This window comes from Megalobrama amblycephala, linkage group LG4 (genome assembly GCF_018812025.1).
Source record: "Megalobrama amblycephala isolate DHTTF-2021 linkage group LG4, ASM1881202v1, whole genome shotgun sequence".
Lineage (NCBI taxonomy): Eukaryota > Metazoa > Chordata > Actinopteri > Cypriniformes > Xenocyprididae > Megalobrama > Megalobrama amblycephala.
Window position 1 is genome coordinate 5,288,848 of NC_063047.1, and position 12,067 is coordinate 5,300,914.

The 12,067-nt window shown below is 36.0% G+C and overlaps 1 protein-coding gene across 4 annotated transcripts in view; it reads left to right on the forward strand.

Moving 5' to 3' along the window:
- Positions 1-12,067, forward strand: part of lrch2 (leucine-rich repeats and calponin homology (CH) domain containing 2) — a 90,076-nt gene that overhangs the window by 60,432 nt on the left and 17,577 nt on the right. For 2 of the 4 annotated variants that reach the window (XM_048186950.1, XM_048186951.1), the window contains exons 12-14: positions 1,067-1,135; positions 2,124-2,183; positions 8,875-8,923. In XM_048186950.1, coding sequence (XP_048042907.1) covers positions 1,067-1,135; positions 2,124-2,183; positions 8,875-8,923 — 178 coding nt within the window. The remainder of the gene's footprint in view (positions 1-1,066; positions 1,136-2,123; positions 2,184-8,874; positions 8,924-12,067) is intronic. The other 2 variants (XM_048186953.1, XM_048186952.1) reach the window with 1 other exon arrangement.

Here is a 12,067-nt window from a genome sequence, read left to right on the forward strand (position 1 = left end):
CGTGATATGCGGTGACGTCATAATCGTGTTGCATTGTGGGTTATGGAGCTGCCTGAAGTGTACATGTGAAGTAGACTCGCTCCCTCTGTTAAAATCAAGGGAACGAGGATCTGTCTATATAAACTTCCCTCGTCCACTTCACGAAGTGGAACACACTTCAAAATGGCGGCGGGGATTCCCCCGAGGGGAAGTGTTTATGGAAGTTTGTGAGTGTGTGTCTAAAACTGGAGTGGAACGCAGCCAAGTTTTGGTGAGTAAGCGCAAAACGCACAAGATACAGTACCTTCAATGCCCTGTAGATGGCAATATCACTACTTTTGTAGCAGAAATATACTGCTGCAGATAAAGTTAGGTGCCATGCAGAATGTAACAAGCAATTGCAATTCTCATCACAAATGTACAGAAGTAAAGAGTATATATACTTATTCAAAAATGTAGTAGAGAGTAAAGTTGGTAATATATTTGATAGTCCATAAAACTACAAAGTATCCAAAAAAAATAAGTACAGTAACTAACTGTATTTACTTAAATACTTTACACCACTGAATCAAATACACATGAAGCAGCAAATCAAGATGTTCATGGTTACTTGAAAATTACAGGAAGGGTGTGTTGGAGCACGGTTGCAACTAAAGTCTGTTTTTATAATTTGGGTTAATTTTAACTAAATGAACACAGTAAATTGACCTCCCTATAAAATGTAGATCTTAAAATAAAATTTCTCTCCTCTGTATTCACATTTTCTTTCTTTTGAACCTCATCCTGATACCTCAGATGACTTTGCTCTCTTTCATTGTAAGTGACGTCTATGATAGATTCACAGATGAAAGCAAGATTTGGCAGTTCCTTTTCGATACTCTCATCCATGCAGTCTGCTGCATCTGAAGGATAGAATGGCTGTCAGTATGGCTGTCAGGTGTATTGAAGTAACTGGATCAGACACTCTGTTTACTAACAAATGAACCATATTCCTCCTCCTCTTTCTCCTTCCATCTCCTTCTCCATCCCTTCCATCTCAACCTAATCCTGGGATCTGATCGGTATACACATGACATTTGACTCTCAGGAGGCGGTCCCTAATTTGTAGGGCAGAGAGTCTAATACACCGTAGAAGAGCAGCGGGGAGAGCTCACAGGTAGAAGGAGAGCTGTTTGTGTTTATTTGTGTGTTTATTTCAAGTGGTGGACATGTGTCATATGATATGAGGGTGTATGCCACATGTCCAGTACATCTAGCCATGTGCGTTGTGTGTTAGTAAATATATTGCATGTCTAGGCTTAATGATGTCACAAAGTCAAGTGTTGCAATTTCAAGTGTGTTGCAATTGCATATATCCATTTTCAAAATTCAAATGGTGATGATAGTTTGTTCCATGTGTAAAAAAATCTAAATCATTTCCCACAGTCTGAAATTGCTGATGTGCAGCAATTTCAACACTCTTCTTTTAAATTTGTTAGTTCATTTCACATAAAAAGAAGTTGAATACATTTTGAAAGATTGTTGTGAATCCTAAGCCAATGTGTTTTATGGAACACTGGGCAGACATCATGATTTGAGAATGCTCAGAAGCGTGTCTAACCTATAAAATCACTGCGCAAAAATCCCATCTTTAGCGCTGACTGTACGCTCAAGTTGTATAACGTTTCAAGTGCATCACATCTTAAATAACAATAAATTACTTGAAATTCAATCTGCCAGTTTAAACTAGGGTGTATTCCCAACAAATCTGTTTTTGTCACCTGTGAATGTGGTTTCAGGTCAGATTCCAGTTTTGTTTTGTTTGTTTTTTCCTCCAGTTAAGAGTACAAAAACTATTGCGTGTTTTGAACTTATACATTTTAGAGGTCATGGCATCATGAAATAATGTGACCCAGGTCTATAACAATTACCCTTTTCATGGATAGGAATTGTTTTCAGTTTTGCTGTCAAGCACCTGTGCTTTTTTCTTTCTTTTTTTTTTTCTTTTTTTTTTTTACAGAGATACGTTTGTTAAACACCTACAGACAAAGACAAAGACTACATTCATTCTCATACAGTGTCAGATACAGTCAAACCAGCATTGAAATATTTTTCTGCATCAGTTGAAGTGTCATAAAAGACTGAATGGTTGTTCTGTTCTGCAGGTTTCTCAGCCACTCAGGGAGCAGCACCAAACAGAGATCCCCAGCTCAGACTGTCAGAAGGTATTCTGATGTGAACGCACAAACTCTTCCACACACATTTCTTTGAAATGTCTACTTCACCTTATTTTCACCTTATTTTCCAATGCGCAAGTATTCTATTTCCTGTGAGTGTGCAAATTGTCTGATTCCTTTGCTTTAGGTAAATAACTGGAAGAATAACAAAGCACAGTAAATTTATTAAAATTATACATTTATTTGTGCTACAAACCAGCTTGTTTATGATTATAATATTAAATTAAAATAATATTATAACAAATACCAGTTTGCAAGAAGAGGGGAGAGAACATCCAATGAAGCACAGACATAGAACACACTCATTATACAGAATAATGAATATTAATATACGAGCACGGAGAAAATAACAAACTCCCAAGCACAAGGGAGAAATGCAAAAGAATGTTTAATAAGGCTAATAATATGCTACTTTGATTACGTTTACGAGCACTGCAGTCTCAAAATAGTCTTTTGTCTATTAGAATAATCGTGTTGTCGCGTTCAGATAGGCTACACCACTGTATCAGTGTCCAGTTTGCATATATAATTCGTTTGAAGAAGACTTGATGAAATATGTGTGCATACAACGTGCTGGCTCATGTTTGGTGCAGGAGAATGTGTGAAATAAAAACTTTAAACATGGATACTTTATTCTGTATGAGCTATGAGCCACGTGGCTAGTGTTGTTAAACACAACGTAAAGCTCCGCGCTGAAACCGATCATATGCGCTCCGCGTGTATATCATAACAATCGTATTTTTATCATGTGTTCGTATTCAAACTCCACGTCTGACCGCATCGTGGGCAAAATACAAACAACGCTCGTGTGCTGCTGTGCTGAGGGAAACATACATACAGATCGCGAACATTTGTGCTGGTAGATTACAGCAAAAAACAATCCACATGCACTCAAACTTCTGCTCTGGTTGCGTTGCAGGGAAAGTCATTTTTGTGTTGTAGCACTGAGGAAACGAACACCAACTATATGAATGACAAGAGACCGAGGCGAGAGAAGTGATACATCCTCATGCATAATACCATAATTGAAATCTTATGCATACTACAGCGCAGTGATTGGATTGAATGAGCTTTAAGTCATGAATAAATGTAGAAACTGTTGACGTCAGCATGTTCGACCAGCCCAAACTTGGAGCCAACCAGCGCTCCGAATCTTGCCGGTAGTACACGATTACGTCAGATTTTGTGACGTTGCTCCGACTTTGCTTTTCAAACCGGAAGATAGAAATCGCTCTGAAAAGTGCAAAAATAACTAACTAACTTTTAAATAAAATGGAGTACCTTTAGTGTTTTCAATGATGTGCAGCCTATACATATCTGTTCACAACTCAAAAAAAGTGTTCTGGGGTTTCATGACCCTTTAAAACTTAAGAATAAGCTCCCGTATTATTGACAAGGTATTGTGAAATAACTATTAACAGTATTTTTACGGCATTTATTGATCTTGGTTAATTCTAATTTATAAATGATATTTTTTCACTGCAAAGTAAAGTCAGTTAATAGTAGAAATTAATATTACCTAGATTAAAGTCCCAGTGAACCGGAAGTTGCAAGCGACTTTAGATGTGTGACGTGTTTTCCAAGTGACACGCAATATTGAATAGAGGGCAGAGGTTTATTTTAGCACACCTCCTTTCCATTCATCCCTTGCCCATAGCAGACTGATGGTTTGAGGGGAGTGGTTAAGGATATTCAACCCAAACTGACGTCATCAGAGGAGGAGAGCGGAAGCAAACTTTCAGATTTTGATTAAAGAGTACCACGACTAACATGTTTTCTGTGTATTAAATTGCATGAATTAATTGTTCATCACAAGACTAGTAATGTGTGCTAACAATGTAAATAGGGTCAATTTTGATTTCATGACTACTTTAATAAATGCTGTAAAAAATATTGTTAATATTAACATGCAACATATTGTAAAATAGATAACACTTAAATTTGTTTACATTAGTTAATACATTGGGTTTCAAGAACTAATGTAACATTTTTTTACAGCATTTATTAAAGTTAATATCAATTAATAAATATATTGTTGTTCATGGTTAATTTGTTTGATATAGCATTAATGTCAAAAATGTGTATATATAGAAATTAACAATAACCTGAAATAATAAAAAAAAAAACGTAATTGTTTGTTCAAGAAACAAATGCTAATGTTAACAAATGGAAGGTGTTGTTCTTATGTGTTACCTTGTTTTTGATGCCTTGTTTTGCCAATGATTTATAACGCTATTGTAAAGTGTAACTAGTGCTACCAGACTACTCGGTATTCATAAAAACAAACCTTTACATTTGCACAATGATTTGAAATAGTAAGCGTTTGTAGGGTGGAGAATCCTCAGGAGTTATATCTCTGAGATCTCTTTGTTGATTGTGGAAACGCCCTTTTTTTTTTTTATAAAATAAAAAAAACAGAACCAAGAGAGAGGCGATAACAGGGTGGAGAAAGCTATAGGCTAGATTTGACAGTTGAACAGGTAGAGGCAGGTATGTATATACCTGGAAATGTTGTTTTTTTTCCCAGACCCATGGCATTGTGTATCAAAACACTAGTGTCTTCTGTCATCTTCTCAGATTTGATCCTTGGAATAACAGTTAAAGAGATTTTGTTAAAACAGATTTTGATTTATTCAGAACTGCAGTCTTAATCCTGAGGTTAAAGAATCATAATATGACTGAACCAGTGCACCAGGGCATCAGTTGCTCATACTAATGTGCCAGAAACATACTGTTTCTCCACACACACAACTGTTCATTAAAACTAGAAAACTGTCAGGACCAGGACATGGAGAGAGAGAGAACCCAATTTCAGGTGAATAATAAAAGTTTATTTGCAAAGGTAAAACTCAGCAAAATCTGGCCCAAGAAGGTCAGAACAAAAACAATCCTTGATGCTGAGTAGCAGGCAAAAAACCCAGAAGGGGCAGGCTGGTACTGATGTCAGGGCAGGCAAGGGTCTGAGCCAATAAGGCACGTAGAACCAGTGAATGGACAGATTGGAGGGCAGGTTGCTCACAACCCACACAGAGACAAACTTTGACCACTGGAGAATCCAGTAAACAAGCAGGTGTGCTGGCTTGACAGTCCAGGGTAGAGTTTCCCAAAAGCATCGTAAGCTTAAGTTGATAGTAGCTCCCTTGACACAAACATCAACTTTTTTTATTTGTTAAAATAAAATGCTTTTGGGAAACGCTGCCCAGGGCAGGAGGAAGGAAGAGATCCAAAAGGCCAGGCTAACAAAACCAGGTCAGGAGAAGATAACCTCAGGACTCCAGGCAGTCCAAATTGGGTAGGCTAAGCCAGGAAGGGGTAGACAAAAAAGGAATGCAGGAAAGGCAGAGAATCCTGTAGCCAAAAGAAAAAAACAAAAACAAGATTAAACAAAAACAAGACTGAACACTGAACAAACACAAACAACAATCTGGCACAGAACAGCACACACAAGGAAATAAATAGTGCAACAAATTAAGTGGTTAATAAGAGACAATAGGTGAGTCAAATGAACTAATGACAAGGAAACAAGGGGCTGGGGCAAAGACATGACAAACAAAAGAGCACATGGCAAAACATAACACAGGCCACAAAACACAACAGAAAAGACAGAACCGACAGAAAGACAGAACTGATCACGAAGATGAAGCCGAAAATTATATCAGATGAAATGTTAAATGTTAAGTAAAATAAATATAAAGCTGTTATCTTGGCAAAAGGAGGTTGCAAAAAGTATTGAATAAAAGGGTATGATTAATTGTGAGCAATGTGTATTAGAGAAAAACATTTCCCCCCACATTTAAAATTATTATTCTCCAATGAAAGGTTGGAATATATATATATATATATATATATATATATATATATATATTATACACATATACAGTCGTACTCAAAATTATTCATACCCTTGGTAAATATGACCAAAGAAGGCTGTGAAAATATATCTGCATCGTTAATACTTTTGATCATTTATTTTAAAAAATCTACAAAAATCCAACCTTTCATTGGAGAATAGTAATTTTAAATGTGGGGGGAAATGTTTTTCTCTAATACACATTGCTCACAATTAATCATACCCTTTTATTCAATACTTTTTGCAACCTCCTTTTGCCAAGATAACAGCTCTGAGTCTTCTTCTATAACACCTGACAAAAGATCAGAGACCATTCCTTCATGCAGAATCTCTCCAGATCCTTCAGATTCCCAGCTCCATGTTGGTGCTTAACAGCCTTCTTTGGTCATATTTACCAAGAGTATGAATAACTTTGAGCACGACTGTATGTATATATAAAATTATTTTTTTTATATATATATATATATATATATATATATATATATATATATATATATATATATATATATATATATATATATATATATATATATATATATATATAATTGCCTTATCTTTTCTTACATCTAAAGCTACAACACAGGAGACCACATATCAACCTAGACTGTAAAAATGTTTTGAAGTTGTAAATAAAAGTTTATTGGAGTATGTGAATTGTTTGTGAAATTTAACTAGCCAATTCTGAGTGAAAATTGTTTCAAAATAAATACTGCAAACACATTTTTTTTCAGTGTAGTATGTATGATGTTATATGGAACAATGTCACCATTTACAGTACTACACATACTGTACACCAGTGTTTCCCAACCTTTTTTTCCCCATGGTTTTTGACAAAAAAAATCCTACAGCACACCACTAAGCATTAAATTTACAAAACTGCACAAACATGCATTGCTTCAAATGGCATATTAAAACTGGATGTTAAATTAAAAGTAGTACTCACATTTAAGGTGAAACTTGAGCTTAAGTCTGGTAGGAACACAATAAGGTCATATAGATGTAGCTATATGATGTTGTTGGTGATGATAAAACAAATTTACATATTGTCACTGTCAGGTGGAAACCTCATATTTTTTAAATAAACACTGTGTCATCAAAGTTGGTATTGTGGCTTTTAATATGGTCAGACACTTACACGTGTCATTATAATATTAACATTTTATGAAAATCAAGATCAGATGGTGTTACGAGGTTTTTCACCAGCAAATGATAGAGATATGCGATTTGTCCGTCATTATACGGCCACATCTGAGGCAGTCAGTGCATCGCATTGCGTTCCCATCAACTTACAGGTTGTAAAGTTTATTGTAGCTATATGAGCACTCAGTTTTTCCTGTTGTTGAATAAATTTGGCCAAAATCTCATGATATAAAAGATGAAGCACTATGTACAGGCTATTTTAATATTGAATATTGAATACAGAATATAGGCTACCACTAGATGGCAAATATCAGACAAAGACTCTTCTCTGCTCTTCAAAAACAAAAAAAACATCAGCCTTTATAGACAGTGTTTCTTGAGTAAAGAAAATGTTGTACTTATTCGAATATCAGTTCTTTATATACCTTTTGTGTTGCAAACAAGCAGCAATGTATCTCCAAACTGTTTGCAGCACTTCATTCACGATAGAGGTGGAGCCAATGGAATTACGAGGTTTAGTCTCGAGCTCTTTCTAATACTTTAAGTTAATTATTTGTAAAACCTATACAGGCATAAAGGATGACCAAAAGCATAGATTTTTGAAAATAAAATAAAATAACACAAACAATGAAATATAGAGATACGAGGTTTCTGCCAGACAGCTATGATATATTCTTATTTGTAGCATTTATTTTCATGTATTGTTTTTTCCTTTTCTTTTTTTGTTTTGTTTTGTTTTGAATTTGATAATTCTCCACGGCACACCTGACAGCCTGTCATGGCACACTAGTGATTGGGAAATACTGCTGTACACTAGTGTTTACACATTTTGAGTCAGTAGTATTTGTATTCAGCAAGGATGCGTTACATCAATCAAAAGTGACTGTAAATACATTCATAATTTACAAGTTTTGTATTTCAAATAGATACTGTTCTTTTGAACTTTGTTCATCAAAGAATCCTGAAAAACACATATCATGCTTTCCATAAAAATATTAATCAGCACTACTGTTTTCAGCATTGATAATAATAAGAAGAATGTTTCTTGAGCAGCAAATTAGCATATTAAAATGATTTCTGTAAGATCAAGACACTGAAGGCTGGAGTAATGATGCCGGAAACTACATTGGCACTTCATGTGTAGATGTAATTATAGTGGGGGTTTTTCCTGCGTGTTTATGACATTGGAAATATGATGTTTGATAATGAACTTTGTGTAAATTGTTTTAGTAAAGTTGTATTTGATAATGATTATTTTAAAGATCTGTTGAATTTGACAGATTCAACAGATTCTGATGCAAGGCACATCATCTCTTTTAAAAGACCTGTCATGGTCTGCAGAAAGCAATCCTACCCTTAGTGTTACAGCTCCAGACTTGCCTCTCACTGCCAGCAAACACATTATTTTGATTTCTGGAATTATGACCTGCCAACTGTAGATCTTCACACATGTGCATTTGGCAGTGAAAAGTGAAAGAAATACCATAGAGCCTTGCATCACCCTCATCCTCCACAGACAGGTCAGACACATTAATGATCTGGCAACACATCAGGCCTCTCTCACATACGCACATTCCCATTTCTGTACACATAAGTGCACACATTAGTATCTTAGTGCAGTAACCCCTACAACCCCATTTGTATGTTTTGGGGGTCCATGTCATTCAATGTCTGTTTTTTTCTTTACAGTGCATCATTAGATGAAGGAAGCAGCTCAGCCTCTGCCTTAAGTGGACAGGTACCAATATACACACGTTTACATGCACACACATTCATGAACGCCTGCGTTGTATGCAATAATGCATGTAGCCGCATGCTCATTTTGCCTCACCTTGTAAGAAATGTAGGCTTACTTTACAATGGAAAGTCACTGAATTAAGGATTACCACACCAAGTGTCAGTCCTTTGGTTTCTTCTTAAGTGTGAGATTGGCTTCTTCGTACACGCCCTTGTTTAGAACTGAAAGCACTTTATCTGTCATTGTAAAACATTAATTCTTTTTATCAGTGTTTTGACTGTTATCTGATGTTAACTCGTCACCAGACCCACATGAAGTCTCCACCCATTCTGTCATGCTTTTTATCCCCCCCCCCCCCCCCCCCCCGCATGACTGACTTGTAAAGGTGCATTCAGTAGTTCTTTAGCTAGCATTAGCATAGCTGTTTTTCTTGTACTGTAAGTATCAAAATAAGTTTAGTTGCACTTTAGATTAGGGTACACATGTTCACTGAGTTTTCCCTCGATAAACTCCTAATTACTGCTTATTGATATTAAGTAATGTAGTTGTTGTAGTCAGTGGCGTACCGCAAGTCTGTGAGGCCCCCCCGCGAAGAATGAGATGGGGCCCCTCCCATTAGCAGTGATGTCATGTTAAAATTTGTTGTGCACTTGAGTCCATCTGCCCCGCAGTTTACAAAAACTGATTTAACAGTGAATTGTGGTGAATTATCATTGCATTGCTTCATTTGATGTTATTATCGAATAATATTGCCTAGCCTATATGATAGGCCTATATAATGTTTAGTGATTTTGATATCGCAGACTAAAATACCGGCAGGAATAAATATTTAGGCTAATTTACTCATTAAAACCAAAGGAGCGCCAAGAGAACGGATAACAGCTGCAACGAGCACTGGCCATGATTTCAGAAACAACACATTCCAGCGGATAGATCGCCTCTTATTTAACACAGACATACAAATTTCTTGTCAAATGGAGATGTTTCTTTCTTTTAGGTACAGTTATTCGCCGAGTTTAAATTAATTTTTGAGACGTTTCAGAAAGATTCTCGCAGAGAGACAGCTGAAAGCGCACCCTGTTTTTCATTTATTCTGTTTTACAAAAGAAGCCTACAAGGTGTCGTTGTTATTGTGAGCGTAAATATAAAATAAAATAAAATTTTAAAAAAGTAGACCATTTGTAGTCTTGCACTAATCTGTAGGCTATTGCCAAAAAATGACGGAAAGCCTGTTTTAAGTTGTTTCAGCTGTCATGAGGAGAAAATCCATCAGAACGCGTCGGCGCACTCGTCGGCCAGAGGGATAAAAAACTAGCCAATTTAGTTTCATATTTATATTTAAATATTGGGCTATAGCCTAATATTATTATTTTTTTTTTTTAAATGTCACCTATGTTGATTATGAAAAGTGAATAGCATGACGGATGTGCAATGTCGGGAGACATGCAGCTGGTTAGACATGAGTTTGACCACTTCATTAAGTTTTGTTTTATAGTAAGTCTTTCTTTAAAGTTAATTTCGTTTTGTAGAAATTGTATCTTATTTTCAATCAGTGTTTCATCAACCAATTGCCTAGGCCTATATTTAATAAATAGGAAGAAAACCATGAACGTTGGGTGTGGAATGGATTGAAGTGCGTAACAAACGAATCCATGTTTCCGCGGCCTTTGAGGGCTGAAGCAATAGACTTCTTTCTGTTTTTATTAAATTTCTTTATTACATGTCTTTATTACCTAATTAATTGATAAGATATTTTTGGTCTAACAATATATTTTAGCTGGTCTAAATTCTAAGTTAGACACAAATTTGCGTATAAGGTTCCCTTCTAGACAAGCGCGTAAATTGCTGTTTCGGCCGCAAATTTTCAGTAATTTCGATCGGTGCATCAAATGATGTAGGCCTAAACTAAATTCATGTAGTTACAGTAAAAGAATAAAGAAATAACTAGACTTATTGGCTAGGCTACATTTGGAAAAGAACTTCAGACATTCCGATAGCTGTCCATTAGCAGAGCTGGCGATGGGGTAAATACATTTGGGCAATATATAATAGGCTAATATAAATAACAATAATAATGTCTCAGCAAAGACCGAACATATTTATTTGTCTCGGCACACATCCGCTAACAGTAACACAGCGCGTCAAGGCTTGCTGTTGTCTTGGCTACCTTACAAACGGTGATGGAAACAACAGTGATGAATTTTACCTTTTGGTAATTTAGCACTATTTTCTATGATCTTCTGCTTGCATTTTTGGGCTTCAGTTTTTTGGTTATTTTCATCTTTAGTCAATTGAGTTCAGTTCTAAAAAAAAAAAAAAAAAGGCTATAAAGAATCTGCGACGGGGCCCATCATAGGGTGGGGGCCCCCACGCACCGCGGGGGCTGCGGGGGTGTCCCGTACGCCACTGGTTGTAGTGGTTATGTTTAGGTATGGAGTAGGGTTAAGGGTTCTAGGATATGGCCATGCAGAATATGTGCATATAAGTACTAATAAAGAGCCAATATGCTAGTAATATGCATGCCAAAAAGCAACTAGTTAATAGTTAAAAATGTGTACCCCAGACAGCAACATAATGTGGCCCAGATCCGGCCCACATCTGATACATGTGGGTTACGCACGGATATGTTGCTGTCAGGGACCTAATCTGAATTGTTATCCTAAGTTTTATGTAAATCACACTACTATTGGTGTGATTTAGAGAGCTGTCTAAACAAAAATTAATTAATTTTAATATTTCCAGCATTTGTGTCTTCTGACTTCAGAACATTCTGTGGTACAGATACTGATTCTGTTATTGTCTCTGCTGGTTAAAAACAAAAATAAGTGTGTACGGTTGTCTAATGTTTGCTCTTTGCATCACTAAACAACACTTCATTACTATCTATAGAGGCACCAGCCAATGAGCGAGAGGATTCTCTCTGACGTTTAGTGAAACTGTGGAATACGTCATTTCAGCATAGCGAAACACATTGAGTGGGGTGACCCTCACCATGCATAAAATATTTTTTATAGAAAACTATTATGAATACAGTCTTCATCTCATATGAGTATACATCATTCAGATGACTTTTCACAAAAACACTTTATTTCTTCAAATTTTTTATTTATTTATTTTTATTTATTTATTTTTTTTAAATTGGCA